The sequence below is a fragment of the Triticum aestivum genome, chromosome 1B (genome assembly GCF_018294505.1).
Source record: "Triticum aestivum cultivar Chinese Spring chromosome 1B, IWGSC CS RefSeq v2.1, whole genome shotgun sequence".
Taxonomy (NCBI): domain Eukaryota; kingdom Viridiplantae; phylum Streptophyta; class Magnoliopsida; order Poales; family Poaceae; genus Triticum; species Triticum aestivum.
The window spans coordinates 664,702,497-664,723,241 of record NC_057795.1 but is presented as its reverse complement, the minus strand read 5'-3'; the positions used below and the strand labels follow the sequence as shown (position 1 = coordinate 664,723,241).

The 20,745-nt window shown below is 42.8% G+C and overlaps 1 protein-coding gene and 1 long non-coding RNA gene across 3 annotated transcripts; one reads left to right on the top strand and one right to left on the bottom strand.

Moving 5' to 3' along the window:
* The first annotated feature begins 723 nt into the window (after positions 1-723).
* On the top strand, positions 724-5,091 carry LOC123146434 (uncharacterized). Of its 2 annotated transcripts, none has more exons than XR_006472721.1 (5): positions 724-1,056; positions 1,416-1,521; positions 1,767-1,868; positions 3,569-3,897; positions 4,699-5,091. It is a non-coding gene; the product is annotated as an uncharacterized lncRNA (long non-coding RNA). The 2 variants fall into 2 exon arrangements; XR_006472720.1 differs by having other exon boundaries at positions 3,569-4,234.
* Positions 5,092-5,841: 750 nt separating this feature from the next.
* LOC123146415 (mediator of RNA polymerase II transcription subunit 15a) lies at positions 5,842-20,462 on the bottom strand. Its single transcript, XM_044566068.1, has 10 exons — positions 20,162-20,462; positions 19,607-19,727; positions 19,386-19,488; positions 17,567-18,502; positions 16,208-16,278; positions 15,194-15,497; positions 10,083-10,126; positions 9,119-9,422; positions 6,604-7,873; positions 5,842-6,497 (listed from the first exon to the last, which is right to left on the bottom strand). Exons 1-9 carry the CDS (start codon positions 20,299-20,301, stop codon positions 7,869-7,871), a joined length of 2,028 nt encoding a protein of 675 aa, XP_044422003.1. The 5' UTR covers positions 20,302-20,462; the 3' UTR covers positions 5,842-6,497; positions 6,604-7,868.
* Positions 20,463-20,745: the final 283 nt, after the last annotated feature.

The window sequence follows — 20,745 nt, the reverse complement described above, 5'->3', positions numbered from 1 at the left end:
ACCACTGGAATGCTGACACGTGGATGCCTTTTGGTCCCGGTTGGTGCCACCAACCGGGACCAAAGGCCCCCTGACTGGGTTCGGCGCACAGGGCCACATGGAGGCACATTGGTCCCGGTTCGTGTTTGAACCGGAACTAATAATGGGTGGAGGTATTAGTAACGACCCATTAGTCCTGGTTCATGAACCGGGACTAAAGGCCCTTACGAACCGGGACTATTGTTTTTCTACTAGTGCCTCGGGCTAGAGGTCATGCGCGCGCTTATGCAGTCCGACGTCCGCTTCAAGATCAGCGACCTGCAGAACAACATCAGGAAGACCGTCAACCTTGGGGTCCTCACCGCCGGCACCAACAAGCTCCTCGTCATAAAGAAGGCCATGTTCGTCAGATTTGCAAGGTCAATATGATTGACCGACCTCGGTTGTGTGTTCCCTTATGCTTTTTCTGATGTTGTTGTACACCTATCTCTGAATTTCAATATCCATATATGGTTTGCTGATTTGAATTACAAGATCGTTGAAGACTGAACATGCAACGATATATGTCTGTGGGTTCTGGAAAAACCACTAAATGTACCAAATACGCGTATTATATTTCCCTAATGGCCTGAACACATTTTTTTGTTGAGAAATTAATATCAGGAGAGTTATAGACCATAAAAGAATATCTGCTCAATTGGCTGCTAATGTGTTATCTCTGACCTCTTCAAGTAATGTTATTTTTTTCATGTAGTGCCCCATCTCTTCACTGCCGGTATTGCTCATTTCTACGAGGGTTACTACACTAGCAAAGGAATGAATATGAAAGGGATTTAAACCATCACTGATTTGTGCCTATATGGTCCGAGCTGGTGCAGCTTCTCCCCAAGATCTGCGCTAAATAAAGTTGTCGCTTTTCTTTGTAGCTACCTGGAATCATATACTGTGAAGATTGCCATTAATGGCCTGGAAAGGTTCAGGGAAGTGAAATATGATCTCATCATTATTGACACGAGTGGGCGCCATAAGCAGGAGGTTGCGCTCTTTGAGGAAATGCGTCAAGTTCCTGAATGAACTGTATGTACATTATCATAGTCTTGCACTTCCTCTTTTATTGAGTTTTTCACCGGCCTTTTAATACGAAGAGGTAGGTGAAAATCATCTAATAGGCCAACTATGGCGTGGTGTTTCATCTATCTAATATGTAAATTGTAGATTGTCAGCATGAACTCTGAGATACTTGGGTCAATTACGCAGTTTTGACCTTCTCAACTGATTAGAATTCACCTTCAGTTTGACTTAGTGTGGACGTCAAATTTCAGTTTGAGCCTAAATCAGTTGTTAACGTCGGAATATTTCGTTTTATCACCTCAAATATAGCAGTGGTAGAGTTTATATGCCACTATGTCATGCTCTTCCTCCCCTCCGTTTTGTAGTATTTGCATCAGGCAGCTGCCATGATTGACCTTCCTCTTCTGGATCTCCTGATGTACATCGACCTCCACCCCGGCTCCAAGTGCCGACGCCAAGTGCGAGGAGAAGGTGACATCCAATCTGGGCAGTCGTCCTGTTTTAATCCCCCGTCCCTGCCCTCGTTTAGCTCGGATCGCCCATAAGAGTGGAAATAGTTAACTGACCCTTGTGTGTTAGTTTGAAACTTGTCAGTGACCGTTTTTCCATTCGTTATGTCTAGCAGTTTGTTAGTAGTTTTAGCTGTTTCTCATGGTAATCAATCAGCCGGGTTCTTTTTCTTCCGAGTTAAATGACAATCTGCTTTTGATGCCCAGGTTCATGCTAAGATACATAAGATGGGACTAGATGTTGAAACTGACATGACTGATAAGAAAATTCAGAAGAAGATAATGCTATCATGCATTTTATTTATCCTTGTATGTATATAGAAACACATACTCCATTCTATGCATATTTCTCCACTGCTTTTATTTCATTTTTATCACTTATCCTACACTCAGTCTCCTTAGAATCTTGCTTTTTTTTTGAAACGAGGCAAAAGATTTGCCATTTTCATTGATTAAGAAGAAGAGATTTGTCCGGTTAATTAGAGGAAAACCGGGCGAAAACCCAGATACAACCCCACACGGGGCACACACAGCCGACCTGGCCACAGACAAGCCAAACGGTCGACCGAAGCGTCGAGGACATGGCAGCTCCGATTTTGCTGAAATGCTTCACAGGAGAAAGTTGCAAGCCTCGCGCCGACCTAGTCCAGCGCATCATCCGGAGAGCACCGCCCGCTGAAAACCGCCCTCATGGAGTCATCGTTGCCGCAGAGGCATCGCACGCAACTTCGACTTCTCTGTCACAGCCAGAAGCCAGCATAGGCACACCCATTGGCGCACCGGACCGTCGACATCAGAAGGGCAAGCCGTGACCCAGCTTCGCACGCCATCATCGTCGTCATCACACGAGTCGCAACGCCAACCACACGCATCACCAGTTGCACACCGGCCAACCGTGATGCCGCGCACGTCCAGCCTGCAGGAAGCACAAAAGGGGCCAAGATCTCCAAGACGACGCCCCAAAGAGGGAAAACGACATTGAAGATGCCGCCGCCGCCCGATTGAACAGGATCATGACTTTCGCCCGTAGATCTTAACCCGAGAGCTGAGAAAGTGCAGAAACTCCTCGACGGCGCCTCCAAGGAGGAAAGCGACGCCCACAGGCGCCGCCGCCGCCGGCCTGCGAGCATCGGCTAGGCTTTCACCTGGAGCAGCACGAACAACAGTCCCACGCAGAGCACTCCGCTGGCCCGCACACCTCCGACGCCGCGAACACGCCACCGCCGCGCCAGAGCCACCTCCTCCCTCGTCGTCCGTCTGCCAAAACAGATGAGCCAGATCCAACATCTGGCACCCACCACCACTGCACGGGCACCGCACACCGGAGAACAGAGCTCCCAGTCGTGGCAGAACTCACGGACGCAGAAAACCAAAACCGACCACAGCCGGCCAGATCCCGCCGAAGCCGATCCGACGAGCCGGCAACACCATCGACAAGCCGGCCACGGGGACGAGCTCGCACAGGCAGACCAGGGGGCTGCCACCCCGCCTAGGCCAGCTGGAGAAGGACCTCGGCGACGCAAGGCCGCGAAGTCGCCGGAGTCGTCGCGCCGAAGAACGTCGTGCAGCAGGAGGACCGAGCTTCCTCCACCGCGAGCACCCAGCATGGCCGCAGCAGCACCGCGCCCAGGCCCAACCACCGCGCCGCCCAAGCAGCCGCAGCAGCCGTCGTCGCCAAGACCGAGGCCGCCGCCCCGGGGCCCAAGATCCGCCGCCGCGCCCCACGCATCGGCCGGAGGTCCCCCTCCCCTTCGAGGAACGGGGCCCGCCGCCACCGCGGCAAGGGCCGGCGGCAGCGGCGGCAGGGGAGAAGCAGATTGCCGGCCGGCGGTGGAGGGATTTGGGGCCCCCGGGTCGCCTCGGAGAGACGACGCGAGGGAGTTGTCGCTTTTTTAGAATCAAGAAGGATCAATCCCGTTCATTTGCTTTCTTTTTTTAATGACTACGTATTCTGCTTATCTATCAATCTATGCATATTTCTCATATGCCTCTTTCATTTTTGTTACTAGATGACTGACACAAAATAATTGTCTTCGTCATCAGTGGCTGTGGTCAAGAACCCTCATGATTACTACATTCTTATAAAGCAAGAAAAAAAGAGATGAAATTTCCTTGTTGTTCTGCAGTGCTTAAGAGATCTCATTTTGGAGCCATTGATTGAACGGGACAAAGTTTTTAAGAAATCAGTTGTGTTTGAGATGTGAATGCATTTGTTTAATTAGCATCGATGATCATTTCACATTGTACATAAAATTCTTGATCTACTGTTCTGGTTACATTATGCTCAGTCAATTTTCAGGCTGCAGATATACTTTCCAAGGAGGGAATCAGTGCTGAGGTACCTTTTGCAAAACACATTATGTAGTACAATTATGTTACGTTTTTTGACTACATCCATTAGTATGTTCTTATTATCCTCTAATATTTGTTAACATGTGATCAACCATCAGTCAATTAGACCACCGGATAGAGCTGCTATCAACACATTTGTTAGGAAAACAAACAAATTGGTAACCGTTGAAAAAGGCTTTCCACAACATGGGGTTGGTGCTGAAATATGGCGCATCTCATATGCTTGGGTGTTGGTTTCTCAAATGCATCTGTATAGCAGCATCTCTGTTGCGGAGGACAACTTTGAGTAGCCTCAAAAAGTCAAAAGATTGGCAACTCCACAGGTCTGCACTTGCTTCTTCTTTGACATTAATCCAAAACTTAGGGGCCCCATTTTGTTATTGATGTTATTGAGAAAATATGTCTAATTATCAATAAATATTGTCCGCTGCATAGTATTTTTCATGATTAGTCTTCCCCTTCCGCTCTTATCTTGTGTGTTCAGAAATTTCAATAAATATTTTGCATGATTTTCTGATGTTTAAATTATTTGATATAGGAACTTTGTATAACCAAAGTTAAAATAGAATCATTGTTTAGCAAAATTGTCGGGTCCCACATATGCTAACAGTAAAAGATTAAGAGTCATTTGATTTTGAAAAAACATTGAACTTTATATGTTGTGATTAAGATCTCATATGTTTTGCTTTTTAGGATCTCATGTGTTCTTTTCTAATTGTCCTGCAATACTTTTTGTGGTCAGTATCACATTTTTCATATGTGGGTATGATATATATTGCTACTACAGATGGATTTCGGATAGAGAGCTTCAGGATCTCCTTTCTTGCGATCTCATACCAACTCACTGGAACTCCATGTCATCCCCGTGGTTCTGAAATTTATTTGCAGAAATGAATTCAAAGAAAGAGGGAGGAAAGAACTCCTTGGTTGTAGTTCAGATCATCGGCCTGCTATGATTCTCTTTCATGATTAAAAATTTTAGTCGAAGAGTCTTGGCTTCTTATTGGGTCTTTGAAGTTATGTCCAGTGGTTATCGTTCATCATCGTCGTCAGATGATTTCATTTTGTGGATGCTTGAGTTCAGAAAATTTAGGCTCTGCAGTCCATCTCTATATGTACAAGTCTTTGTAGGATATAAGACTGCTACTCTGTGTTCATATAAGCCTATCTATTAATAATATATCTGATTTATTTTATGAATGTACATTGCAAGTAATGCATTTCTGTTGGTCTTGTAACTACTACATACGCTGCTCAGCTTGAACGTAATCAAAGTCCACATGAGTTGACCGGCAGTTTCATGTACATGTTCTACCCATAGCACCAAAAAGCGAATGAAAAGTGCGGCCACCTACCTGGCATCGCACATGCACGACTCAAGCGGCGCCACCCGGTGGCGCCCCAACTACTAGTACATAAGTGCGGCCACCTACCTGGCATCGCACATGCACGACTGAAACTAGTAGAAGCAACATCCAGTTTGTAAGGAACGGTTTGGTGTAAATTGTTTGTCATGGATGCTTGTTTCTCCATGAAACTATGGAAGCAAAATCTTTCATCCATGGAAACAAACTTCCCTGATGTGTCTGAAGCAATTGTACTCATTATAATGATTCTTCCTATTGAAATGTCTTTTTTGTGTAGAAGCGATTTTCCAGTTGACAGAAACACGATGTTGATGTTTTTGAAGTAAAACAAATCACCACTTAAGTAGAGCTTCATATACATTTATAGCAAGTTTATTTCATCATGGAAACCAATTCATTGGTAGATGGAAGCAAGTATAAATCACGTGAAAACGATGCTTCCGTTAGCACGGAAGATTGGTACTAAAACCATGCTACCATGAGTAAGGAAACACATCTTATAAATTTCATAATTAATAGCAGGATTTACTTGTGAGAAATGGCCATATTTTTCTGAAATTATATCCGCAAATAATGGAATTTGAAGCCAGCAAGCAGTTTTAGGAAACAAATCACAGATTGTGGGGACAACGATTAGGAAGCAGCAGATTTCACGGAAGTAGTTATCAACAAATCAGGCATTGAACAAAGGAATCTAGACAATAGATCAGACGACTGGAATGCACCTAATCACTACCAACCGATCTGACAGGAAGCAAACCATCAGTTGTAGCTGATGCCTAGCGGTGCCCTTTAGAAAGCATGCTGTGTGGTTAGAAAGCTGATTCTTCAAGGCGTGGCACCATGTCTTGGATGTTGCACATTCAGAATCTCAGATGCGTGTCACCGTGAGCATTGTAAAGTAGGAACTGAGTGGCATGCTTTCGTATGTGGCTGGTACCCTTCCAAATCGACAGTCAGTTTTTCAGCAGCAAGTAAATTAGTCTTGCTACTACTGATTCCACACCAGTGGCAAACAACGACCAATGAACGGATCCCACTGTTGCCGAATGTGGGATCAGATGCCACCAGCGTCCACCCCGTCCACCATTTGCAACTGCCAATCACCGCCTCCCTGTCAATCCACGATCTGGTGCCGAGTTGCCTCCACCCTGCTCTGATTGTGCCCATGCTCCAACAGCAGCACCTTTATCTTTGCAAAGCAAACGCTCGACCATTTCTGCCAAAGGGACCGACAGAAGAAGTCTGTAACTAAGCACTTGCAATCGTTCTGCCAGGGGATGATACAAAATTAACAAAAAAAAACACTAGAGTACAGAGCATACCATATATGTTAAGGTAAAAAAGGATTGGCCTGGTTGGATTCTCATTGCAGCGATTATTGATCGAGGAGTGACCAGAAGGATATCACAAGGCGAGGGACTTGATAGTTACATCAGGATCCAAGGATACTCATGAATGTGCACCATGCAGTTAAAGAATTGTTTTGCATCGTAAAGTAGTACTTGGAACAGCCGAAATTTGTTCTGATCAACTTGAGGGGAATGCTGCGAAATTTGTGGGGATGATGCTTGCAAGTTTTGTGGTGACAAAATTGGGAAAGCACCACTCTGTTTCAACTGTGATTATGATAATAGTTACTGCATTGGCCCAAGTGCTGTTGATAAACTCCAGATTTCATTGCAATTCCTTGTCTAACCTTTAACTCATTAACATCATCTCCAGCATGAAGATGCATCTGTACTTGTTGTTTCTATAATTGTTGAAGCATTTGTTGCTTTTCTGGTACTGTTGAAACATCTGACGCTTTGTTTGCTGACACTGCATCATATGATGATCCTGCTGTTGCTGCTTCAGCTGCTGTAATAAACTTGCATTTTCTTGCATGGAGTTACCGTTAGGTTGGCATACTGATTGGGTTGTGATATAACATGCCACTACTTGTCGGCAGTTGTGTATTCATTGTTCCCTGCATCGGCCCAGAGCTTCCCTATTGTAATGCACCACTCAACGAACCATGCTGCAAAGAATTGAAATTGCCTCCAAATTAGAGCGAACCTGATGCTATATGCTTGCACCATTTTGCTGCATGGGGCCACTGAAGTTTGTTGTTGGAGGCGCAGGTACATGCTGGATACCATCTGCACTAGAGGACTGTAATGGGGTGCTCATACTTGACAAATTTGCTTGAGTATTAGTATGAGTATCATGCTGCTGCAAATTTTGGGAAGTCTGTTGCTGCTGCAAAATGCTAGAATTGGGAGCTTGTCCTGAAGGTGACTGGAACTGTTGCTGTATTTGTGACTGCACTAGCTTCCTTTTTTTTCTGCACTACTTCCTTTGTGAATTCAAGATACTGATAATTTGTTTCTCGTATTGAGGAACTTTGTCCCACATAGCAGGTTGGATAGTACTCTTGATAATTAGCAGCATTTGTAATATACGGTCCAACATTATTTTAAAGCTCTTCATTCTGTCATACTTATCAGATGGATTTTGAGGTGGTATAATGTTGTCAACATGCTGTAGCTTCACAGATAATTTATTGAACAGTTCACCGAGTTCTGCAAAGTATTGATCCTTCAGGCTCTTAATCTGTGAAACAACAAGAGACCACATGCACATAAATTTGGTGCACAGCTAGATAGAGATGAAAATACAACAGCTAATAGAATCAAATATGGCACCCGCAAGATGTTTGAAGCAGCTTTTAGAATCATACAAATATAAAACAAAATAAGAAACTATAACATCCTTAAAATAAAATTGCTTTAATAAATATTGCTAAACTGCCTTGAGGCTTTATACTACATCTAGATACTCTGTATGGTTGTATGCTACATACTCCGCATTCATACAGAATTCCGTATACATATAATATATATCTTATAAGAAGAATGCCAGAATGTAGTGCATCTACACACATGTTAATATGAAATTCCGGTTCCAATTCCAGAAGAGGAATTTGTTGGAACACATACCAAAAAGAAAGAGATGGGCAACATGAAGTGCAAAAGTAAAAGATCCAACATCCAACATGGCATGTTGTTTCATCTTCTAACAATCTAGATCAGGGCAATCTCAACATCTTTGTTCTAGGGGCACTGTTTACGAATTTTAGGAAGTTCCAACAAAGGGAGTGCAAAAAGTATGATATCAGTAGTGTGCCGCGTATACCTAGCCATCCGTCGGGCCGGGGCGGGCCTAACAAAACCCAAAGCAGAAAACCTAGGCCCAGGCCTGGCCTGGCCATCGGGCCTAGATTTCAGGGCCAAGCCCGGCACATGAAAGGAAAAGACCGTCAGGCCTCAGGTCGAGCCTCTTCCCTAAAATGCAAATATGCCAATCCCAAGCCCGGCCCGGCCTTTGGCTTAGATTTCAGGCACAGACCTGGCCCATGGGCAAGACCAGACCGGGTCAGGTTGGGCCGGCCGGGTTGGGTATCCCATGGCCAGGTATGGTGCCGCATAACAATGGCGGGTTAGTAGGCCAGCCCGCCCCTGGTAATAGGTTACCAGCCACAGGTGAGAAATGGCACCCGTCACTGGTAACATATTACCAGTGTCAGGTTACCGTGGCAGGGTGCCCTGCCCACCACTAGTAGCCTTATTACGGCCGCCACTGGTAGGCATTCCTGCAGCAGTGCGATAAGCAAGTTTAAACTACACACAAGGATTGTTCTAGGCACAGGTACATGCTGGATACCAACTGCACTAGAGGACTGTCATCCGGTGCTCATATACTTAACAAACTTGCTTGAGCATTAGTACGATTATCATGCTGCTGCAAATTTTTGGGAAGGTTGTAGCTGCTGCGAAATGATAGAATTAGGAGCTTGACCTGCAGGTGGCTGGAACTGTTGTTGTATTTGTGGCTGCACTGGCTTCCTTTGTGAATTCAAGATACTGATAATCTGTTTCTCATATCGAGGAACGTTGTCCCTCATAGAAGGTTGGACACTACTTTTGCCAATTTGCAGCATTTGTAATATGCGCTCCAACATTGTTTTAAAGCTCTTCATTTTATCATACTGCTCAGATGATATTTGAGGTGGAATAATGCTGTCAACATGCTGTAGCTTCACACACATCTTATTGAATAATTCACTGAGTTCTGCAAAGTATTGGTCCTTTAACCGCTTAATCTGTCGACAACAAAGACCACATACACATTAATTTGGTGCAGAAGCAATATAGAGATGAAACAGAACAGCTAATAGACCATGGTTTGTCATTAAGTCAGAAAATATGGCATTGGCAAGATATTTCAAGTACTCCCTCTGTAAACTAATATAAGAGCGTTTAGATCTCACTACTTTAGTGATCTAAATGCTCTTATATTAGTTTACAGAGGGGGTAGCTTTTAGCAGCATATAGATCTAGAAGAAAATAAGAAACTATGATGCCCATAAAAAAAAGCTTTAATAAATATTGCTAACTGCCTTGAGACTTTACAACATCCAGATACACTGTATGGTTGTATGCTCCATACTCCACATTCATACAGAATTCAGCATACATGTAATATATATCTTATAAAGACTGCCAGAATTTAGTGCATCTCCACACTTGCTATATGAAATTCCAAAAGAGGAATTTCCAGGAACACATACCAAAAGAAAAAGAGATGGGCAACATGAAGTGCGAAAGTAAAAGGCCCCAACATCCAACATGGTGTCTTGTTTCATATTCTAACAATCTAGATCAGGGCAATCTTAACCTCTTAGTTCTAGGGGCCACCGTCTACGAATTTTAGGAAGTTCCAAGGGAGTGTCAAAAAGGATGATATCAGTATCATGTCTTACCATTTGATAGATCTCCTCTTGCCAATCACCTGCACCTGCATGGCCTGTTGAGCAGTAGAATCCACAGATGTCGCATGGAGAAGAAGGTTGTCAATGAGTATCAGGATTCAATGAACAACCAACAAAGAACAAGCTACAAGCAGGGGCAATTGGAAAACTTGTGAACCAAATAAAACAATCACAGAAGATCAATATGGACAGCTTAGTCATCATGATTATTGCACAGTAGCATTTTTCCACAAAAAATTCTAACAAATAAGAAAACCCATTGTGGTGAACAACAGTCAGAGATCAATAAGGTCAGTTTAGTCAAAATGATTATTACACAGTACTTGATCACTAAACATCACAATATATAATTCAATCTTCGAGCTGTCCTTCTATCCATCTTAATTCAGGTTAAAAAAAGTGTGAAATGCAGTTTTAATGCTTTAGGACTAACTTGCCACCCCCTCGATAGTTCTAGGACCTATGGTGCATTTCACTTGTCAGAAAACATATAATTGCATCTGAAATGAATCTGGTTGTCATCTCCAAAAAAGTTTAAAATATTTTCAAGCTAATTCATGTAAACTATTTGAGTCGTACTTAGGGAAAACCCAGTGCAATGATGCCAGTTGTATCTAAAACATCCCACCTAAGCAAAAGTCCAAATACCATTGTTGAAGCCTAGTTAGTGAGGAAAAGGAGAGAATGTATATTACCAAGATACAACCATTATCAGGTAACCCAAGATAATTATTCTTTTTCCCTCACACAACATATTAAATGGCAGCTCATTTAGATACAACAACAAGATATTAGCCACTGGAAGAGTTGTATCTAAACACGTATTTAGTGCACATGATAAAACACAAGATACAATGCACCAGGAGTGCCCTAAGGGTTTGATAAGAGTTGGGATCCAAAAGTCCAGTTTTCTAATAAGGACCTTGTATTATAGTCCAACGTAACTGTTAGCACGATAAGTAAGGGCGTGGGGGTCCTGATGGACAACACACATTTTCCCCTAAACTTTTTTTCTATGTAAGGTAAAAATAATGCCCAAATGCTTCTTAGTGCAGCTGCACTAATTGGGCTTCCTGAGCGCACGCAGTACACGACAAAAAACTCACACGGCACGGGGTGCATCTGAGCAGACCTGCTATAAAGGGTAATTGGCACCCCGTGTCATCATTACACTACAAAAAGGGAAAGTATCTGGTCCTCATCCCTTCGAACGCTCCCTATTTTGCACACATCAATCAAGAAAGGAAAAGTAGGTGCATTTATTTGGGTTTTATAAAATTTAACAAGTCATAGCTTTTGATTAGAGTATTGGTATTCAGATTCATATTCACCGTTGGGTCTCGCGACGAGTTCTTCAAAACTAGATCCCATATGGGTATATTTTGACGAACTTTTTTTAGAGCAACTTTGATGCTACATTGGGCAACTTTGGCGCTACAAAGAAGCAACTTAATTGCACTATGTGTATTAGTGAATTCACCTAGTAGCCTTCTAATTAGTTGTGTGCAGTAGTGTTATAAGTGTTAACATGGTTGCTACATTACATATATCAAAAACTAAGTTGTTGATAGTTTGGTTGCCTACCATACTATGGAAGTTGCTTATCATAGAGCGGAAAGTTGCCTAAGATGGCTCCTAGTGTTGTCGACCTCAAAAACCTAGTTGCCTACGTCGCTACGAAGTTCCCTATGGGTAATCCTCAATTTCCTACAATACTATGGAAGTTGTCCATCAAGGGATATAAGTTGGCTACAACATCAGAAAAAAAAAGTGGGATCTAAGTTGCCTATCATGATTCCAAATTTGGAAACTAAGTGGGGACGGATTGTACGAGAGCCTTGTGCTTTCCATTTCGAGGTAGGGGGGATTATGTGCCCGCCAACGCTACTAAGAGTGTGGGCACTGGCTAGCCAGGTCACGACTAGCTCTTCAAAATGTGAACCCATATGGATATGTTTCGATTTGTTTTTCAAAAGCAACTTTGATGTTAGATGAGGCAATTGTAGTGCTAAACAGAAGAAACTCACTCTATTAAAAGCAACTAATTAGTAACTATAAGCGACTAACTAGTAATAGCGAACAACTTTCAAAAAAGAGGTAGGTAACACCACATCACCTTCATAAGCAACTTTCCTTCTACTAGAGGCAACTTTAGTTAGTTCACCAAAATAGGCAACTTCACTACATTTGATGTCCTAGTTAATTTTGTGTAACATTCTCCTAACTTGCTCACCGCTACTTCTAACTTGCCTACTATCATGGATTATGAGTCCAAGGACTAGTCAAGACTATTCTGTAGACTAGTTTATGAGTCTCAACTTCAGGGCCGACTAGGCTTCAGTGTCGACTAGTCTCTGAGTCGAAACTTCAGTGTCGATTCGTGTCGATTAGTCACACTTAGTCTATGAGTCTCAACCTCAGAACGACTTGTCCACTCATCGACTCGTAAACCTTGCCTACCATTCATGCTTGTATGTCGTAAATTCTAAACAAAAATGCTAGACCTACGAAAGGTCCTAAGTATGCTTACTTAACCTTCCATATCATTCTCTCCTCTCCCCTGATTTCAACCAGGGTGGGCCCCAGCTGCTAATCCTGGCCCAATTAACAACACCCACATCATCATTTACGTAAAACCTGGACGTAAGTTCATGTATGTGTAGCATTGCTCATTTCTAAATTGCCTATAATACAATGAAGTCGCCTGTCGTTGATGCTCTATTGTCTGCCATTGCTAGTTATGATCGGCAACAATAAGCCACTCACTACTAATAGTGAACAACTTCGAGAGGTAGGTGACATCACATAACCTTCCTAACCATTTTTCGTTCTACTAGAGGCAACTTTGGTGCTAAAAATAGCCAACTTCACCAAATTTTGTGTTCTAGTTAATTTTGCCCGACATTCTCCTAACTTGCTCACCGGTGCTTTTAAGTTGCGTACGGTTCTTGCTCATATGTCGTTGTTCCTAAATTGCCTATAATATTCCGAAGTCGTCTACAGTTGATGCTATATTGTCTTCTATTGCTAGTTATGGTAGGCAACTTGATGGTGAATCTAGTTAACTCGATAGTAATGGTAGCTAACAATATAAGGACTTTCTATTGTAGGCAGTCATGCTAGACAAACTAAGAAGAAATTATTTTTCTATAGCATTAAAGTTGCCTCCATAGGATTTTTTGTTGTTAGGCAATTATACTGGGAAAAAAGAAGTTGCTTCCTATAGCACTAAAGTTGCCTCAATACCACCCAAAGTTGCCCACGAAAAAAGTCTGTCCAAACCTACCCATATGGGATCTACTTTTGAAGAACTTGTCGCGAGAAACCCAGCGGTGAAAACAGATCTGAGTTCCGACGTGTAAACAAAAATTATAGCTTTTTAAATTTTTTGAAACCCAAATAAATGCATGTGGGATAGGATCGTAATTGATTTCCTTGTAAGGTGAAGACGTCGAGTACTTTCCCTTCTGGATTCGGCTAGCTTTGGAATCACGTGGTGGGGGACACTAGTTTTGCTCTTTTGGGAAAGTGACAGACCGACTTTCCGTATATGGGCAACTGCTCGTCAGCCCCAATGAACGCATGGGCGCTGGCTAGCCATGTCCAAAATAATGAGAGGCCAGATCGACAATACTGCTTAATTGCATCATTTCGCACCCGCCACTGGTATTATGGTCCCAGATTAGCCGTGGGCACCAGTGGCAAGTGTGTTCGCCCGCCCACCACTGGTAATTGAGTTACGAGTGGCGGTCTATGATACCCACCTGCCCAGATTGGCCCAAATTAGCCATGGGCTAATATCTGAGCTCAAACTCCGGTGGCGGTTAAAATATGACGACCGCCACTGATACTTTACAAATCAATTGCGGGCTCTCTTGCCACCCACCACTGGTACATTGTTAGGTATTTATTGTCATTTTTAGGGTTTTAGGGTTTTATGGTTTTATGATATTGTATGGGAAATTGCAAAAACAATATCAGTTGTGGGCCTTAGAAAACAATCATTGGCTGGTCCTGTCTACTATTACCCGAACTGTTAGACCCTTCAACCATCGGTAAGTCCATTCCACATAATTACTTTATGATTAAATCAACCCCCACAACACCTCCGGTAAGTTCATTCCACTTAACCCTAGGCCACACAGGACCTGGCCAAATTCCCCTTCTTCCTTTGCACAAATCCCTAGCTGCCCATCGCCCTTGCCTTGCTTGCACGGTCGTCACCCTCGCTAGTCACGCGTGCCCGGACCACCCTCACCGCCATACGGTCCTGCCCAACTCGATCGTGGGGTGCCTCTGCCTCAGCCACCACAGTAAGCTCTCTCCCTCTTCTCCCTGTTGATCAGAAATTCAATCTCGAGGCCTAGGGATTTGATTCTCATGATGCAAATCTTAAATTCAACTCTTAATTAGTTCTAGTATAGTTAAAAGATATAGTTCTTAGTTATGCAATTCTGATTAGTTCTAGTATATAGTCCCAGTATAGTTACAAGATGTAGTTCATAGTTCCTACTTCTAATTAGTTCTAGTATAGTTCCTAGGTAGTTGGATGCATGTATAATGTGATGAATCAATTTATCTATGTAATGCGATGCATATATAATGTAATGTGCAAAAACGCTGCCACGACAGCAAAAAAATCTGACATGGTAGTGCTTTATGTTGCCGTGGCAGCGTTCATTTTTCATCTAGGGGGAGGTTACCGGTGGCGGGTGGGGGAACGTGCCGCCACTAGCGTGCCACATACAAGGGTGAATAGGCCAGCCCCCACTGGTAATTGGTTGCCAACCATGGGTGAGAAATGACACCCGCCACAGGCAACATATTACCAGTGTCAGGATACCGTGGCGAGGTGCCCTACCCACCACTGGTAGCCTTATTGCAACCGCCACTGGTAGGCATTGCTGCAGTAGTGTGATAAGCTAGTTTAAACTACACAAGGATTGTTCGAGGCACAGGTACATGCTGGATACCAGCTACACTAGAGGACTGTAATCTGGTGCTCATACTTAACAAACTTTGAGTATTAGTATGACTATCATGCTACTGCAAATTTTGGGAAGGTTGTAGCTGCTGTGAAATACTAGAATTAGGAGCTTGACCTGGAGGTGGCTGGAATTGTTGTTGTATTTGTGGCTGCACTGGCTTCCTTTTTGAGTTCAAGATACTGATAATCTGTTTCTCATATCGAGGAACTTTGTCCCTCATAGCAGGTTGGACACTACTTTTACCAATTTGCAGCATTTGTAATATGCGCTCCAACATTATTTTAAAGCTCTTCATTCTATCATACTGCTCAGATGATATTTGAGGTGGAATAATGCTGTCAACATGCTGTAGCTTCACAGACATCTTATTGAATAATTCACTGAGTTCTGCAAAGTATTGGTCCTTTAACCTCTTAATCTGTCGACAACAAAGACCACATAAACATTAATTTGGTGCAGAAGCAATATAGAGATGAAAACAGAACAGCTAATAGACCATGGTTTGTCATCAAGTCAGAAAATATGGCATTGGCAAGATATTTCAAGTAGCTTTTAGCAGCACACAAATCTAGAAGAAAATAAGAAACTATGATGCCCATTAAATAAAATAGCTTTAATAAAGATTGCTATCTGCCTTGAGACTTTACTACATCTAGATAGACTGTATGGTTGTATGCTCCATACTCCGCATTCAAACAGAATTCCGTATACATGTAATATACTCCCTCCGTCCGAAAATATTTGTCATCAAAATGGATAAAAAGAGATGTATCTAGAACTAAAATACGTCTAGATACATCCCCTTTTATCCATTTTGATGACAAGTATTTCCAGGCAGAGGGAGTATATCTTATAAGTGGAATGCCAGAATGTAGTGCATCTACACACTTGCTGTATGAAATTCCAAAAGAGGAATTTCTTGGAACACAGACCAAAAGAAAAAGAGATAGACAACATTAAGTGCAAAAGTAAAAGGCCCCAACATCCAACATGGTGTGTAGTTTCATCTTCTAACAATCTAGATCAGGGCAATCTCAACATCTTTGTTCTAGGGGCCACTGTCTACGAATTTTAGGAAGTACCAAGAAAGGGAGTGCCAAAAAGGATGATATCAGTATCATGTCTTACCATTTGATGTATCTCCTCTTGCCAATCACCTGCACTTGCATGGCCTGTTTGAGCAGTATAGTCCGCAGATGCTGCATAAAAAGCAAGATTGGCAAAGAGTATCAGGATAAAATGAACAAAGCCAACAAATAACAAGCTACAAGTACATCGTAGGCATTGATGCAGAGGCCGGGGGTTTAACCTCCTTTTCGAAAAGAAAAAAAAGACATTGTAGGATGGAATGCAGGGGCAATTGGAGAACTTGTGAACCAAATCAAACAATCACAGAAGATCAATATGGGGCAATTGGAGAACTTGTGAACCAAATCAAACAATCACAGAAGATCAATATGGTCAGCTTAGTCAATATGATTATCGCACAGTAGCACTTTTCCAGAAAAATTCCAACAAATAAGAAAAACCAATGTGCTGAACAGAAGTCACTGAAGATCAATAGGGTCAGTTTAGTCAACATATTATTACAGAGTACTGGATCACTAAACATCGCAATATAATTCCATCTTCAAGCTGTCCATCTATCCACCGTAGTTCAGGCAAAAAAAAAGATTGAAATGCACTTTTGAAGCTTTAGGACTAACTTCACACCAGTCGATAGTTCTAGGACCTGTGGCGCATTTCACTTGTCAAAAATCATATAATTGCATCTGAATTATGAATCTGGTTGTCATCTTCAAAGAAGTTTTAAAGAACATTCAAGCTAGTTCATGTAGCATCACATTAATTTCATAAACTGTTTTGAGTCGTACTTAGGGCAAACCCAGTGCAATAATGCCGGTTGTATCTAAAACATGCCATCTGTGCAGAAGTCCAAATACTGTTGAAGTAGCCTAGTTAGTGAGGAAAAAGAGAGATATTGTTGTATCTTATGAAAATACAACTCTTATCGGGTAACCCAAAATAATTTTTTTCCTCCCACAAAACATATTAAATGGCAGCTCCATTAGATATAACACTAAGATATAAGCCATTGGAAGAGTTATATCTACACATATTTAATGCATATGATACAATGCAAGATACAATGCACCGGGAGTGCCCTAAGGGTTCAATAAGAGTTAGGATCCAAAAATTCCGGTTGTAGTCTCATACGGACCTTGTATTATAGTCCAACGTAATTGTTAGCACGATAAGTAAGGGTGTGGGGGTCCTGATGGACAACACACATTTTTCCCTAAACGTTTCTATGTAAGTAAGGCAAAAATAATGAGAGGCCAGATTGTTAAGCTAGTTTAAACCGCACAAGGAATGTAAGGTGACAACAGGAAGATTGATATAAGAACATGGAGAAAAAGAAGATGAGAACAATAAGAGCATATGATGGATCTACAAAAAAGGTATATGTGAAAAGTGAAAACTTACTACTAGAGGAAACTTCTTGAAGGCCCCTCTGTGCCTGAATAAACTGGTTTTGCTGATCCATGTTATTTTGTTGCAAGAACATGGCTCCTGAAGTTTGAAGTCTTTGCTGCATGGAGGATTGCTGCTGCGTCCTTAATTGCTCTTGTAGTTGGTTAGGCTGAGACTGGAACTGTGGCATAAGATGTTGCAATTGTTGAAGTTGATTGTGTTGAAACTGAGGTTGCATCAAACCCATTGGTGGCTGCTGAGCATGTTGTTGCTGTGGTTGCTGAGCTTTTGTTTGTTGCATATGCATCCACTGCATGTTTGACACATTAGGCACAGTTCCAAAAAGTTGCTGCTGCTGTTGATTTTGTTGATGCTGCTTTAGACTCAACATATTTGCTTGAGAGCCCAATTGTTGTGGCTGATACAAAGGCATATACTGCTGGTTCAACATCTGATGTGTTTGCTGCACATTCAAAAGATTATTTGACTGAACTGTTAGCCTCTGTTGCTGCTGCATCATCACAGCACCATTCTGTTGACCAATTAGCTGATTTTGTTGTAAATTTGGCTGTTGTCCCATCAACTGTTGTTGCTGCTGTTGTAAAGGAATATTGGGCTGCTGACTCTGCAGAGAAGGCTGTTGATGCTGGTGATAAATTAATTGCTGAGATTGTTCCTGTTGCTGCCTGCCTGCCATTTGCCTTTGTGCAGCATAAACATCTTGTGAAGTGCCTTGCGCCAAGCCATTATTCATTGTGTTTTGTGGAATGACAGACGCAGTCTGCATCATTGATGTTTGGTTGACACCTGGCAAGTTCTGTCTGATATTAGTGAGTGAAGAAGCTTGTACAGATGTAGAAGCATTTGGCTGCCGGGCCTGTTGCTGAGACATCAAGGGAACTGCTGATGTCTGTGCTTGATTACTGCCTTGTGGATGGAGTCCAGGGGCTGTGCAGAAAAGGTACCATATGTGTGTTAATAAAGTATCTTGTGAACAAATACTTCCTGTGGAACTGTAACAGGCACACAAAGTGTTGAAAGCAGCATATTACAGATCAAATGAAGGCGTTCTGCATTTTCAATGAGAAAAATAAATGTGCCAGAGCAATTAAAGGACTGGCAACCTGATTTGTTTTAGAGAGCATGCAAACAAGTGTTTGCATATCTTTTTATTAATATGAGAGTCAACGTAAATACAGCTGACAGCTAACCAACTGATCTACTCCCTCCGTCCCATAATATAAGAACGTTTTTGACACTGGTGTAGTGTTAAAAACGTTCTTATATTTTAGGACAGAGGGAGTACCTTCTAAAGGTAGCAAGGAGGGAATAAACATAATTCTACAAAGAGCTGAAGATCGTTGCTGTGAACCGGTGAAAACCTGGTTGAACAACCCAATCCGACGCTGTACCAGGGGTCAGTAAAATGCTGTATGTGCAAGGAATCTGACCATTTTAAGGTAGGAAGGCGGATTACCCCAGTTGAATAACTAACTAGTCTGTTCATTTGCTATCTTCGTACTTAACATTGTTTCTACCATACTAACAGAAAAACCATGCTATAATATTATATTGAACCAATAGGTTGAACTGAGGCACTTACTGTGTCGCTCCAAGTTCAATAACCACGTACACATGACACAAGCTATATGCAAAAAGCTTATACATTATGCTGACGAGGGTGGAGGGTGATTTAATGCAATAAAGCACATAATCTCAGCACTTGATGCAATAAAGCACATAATCTCAGCACCTGATGCAATAAAATATATTGACATCCAAGCGAAGATGATAAATTGTGCAGCACAGTTTAGTGTACATGGTACGTTACCAGGGTTGTTTTGATTTGGAATCAGCAAAGCATTTCCAGGAGCCTGCTGTCTCTGCGTCTCCATTGAGAGCAACTTCACAGAAATCTTCCGCAAATAATCATACTGAGTAATACAAAAAGAAAACGATGTAAAGTTCTATACCAAATTACTGATAGCGGCTCACAACCAACAGTTCTTGTGTGATTAGCAGTTTCGCACGGTCGAGGATATGTTAAATTACCTGACTGGTTGCTTCGGTATAGACCTTTTCTTCGAATCGCGCAGCGATTTTTTGAAGTTCGTTCAGTGCCTCTGGCGTCACAGGCACAGATACTGGCAGATGATTCTTCAGAGTCTCCATTCTACACGCACAGCGCAAAATGTGAACAAATTTTGTGTGTGTGACTTCATAACAAAATTGCGTCCTGGAATAGTACGAATAGAAGGGTCTGCCCTAGGTGATCAAACGTTGTGCCATGGCAAAATTGTGTTAAAACAGTTCAGAGTTAATGGAGTGATAAGCTGGATTCAAATCAGACGGGATTTTGACTATATATATATATACAGAATCAAAATAGAAACTGGGAGCTAGATCGACGACGGACGAATCTGCCGGTGCCGCTACGAATCAGTATGCACGAAACTGGAAGTTTAGATCAAAGCGGCTCTCGTCAGACGGATCGATGAAAAAAAAGTCCTCTTTTTTTTTCTTTGCGGGAAACCGAAAGAGCAGAGGAAGGGGAAATCAGATCAAATCAATCAATGAATTAGAGTGAGTCCCTACAGGCACACGTACATCTTATCGACGATCCTGCCGCGCGCCTCGGGCTGGAGCTGGGCGCGCCAGTCGCCTCCGGCGGGGGGCGGGTCAGCGCCGCCGCCGCCGCCGCCGCCGGCGGGGCCAGACCCTTGGGTGGGCCGCCAGTTGGCGTCCATGGTCCGGATCGGCGATTCGCGTATGCTGGTTAGGTCTCGAGGGGATCGATGGAGGTGGAGTGTCACCGCCCAATCTCTCTTCTTTCCGATCCAATGAGAGGAACAGAGAGGGGTCTGGGGAAGAGGAGAGATTACAGGGGAGGGGAGGGGAGGGGAGAGGAGAGGTAGAAGAAAGTGCAGAGCCAAGAGAGAAACTGACACATTAATTCAGAGTTTTCTGCGCTTACAGGTGGTCCCCACTCGGCCACAGCACCGGCCCACGGAGCCCACGCCACAGCCCGTATGTTTTTTTGCCTTGAGAAAAATTCACTGGAGGTCCTCGTACTTGTCGTGTTGGTCACTTTAGTCACCGTAGTTACAAATACCCGAAAATACGCCACAAAACTTGTCTCAGGGGTCACCTACGGTCCAATGTACGTTTTTTATACGTACGCGATGATTTGG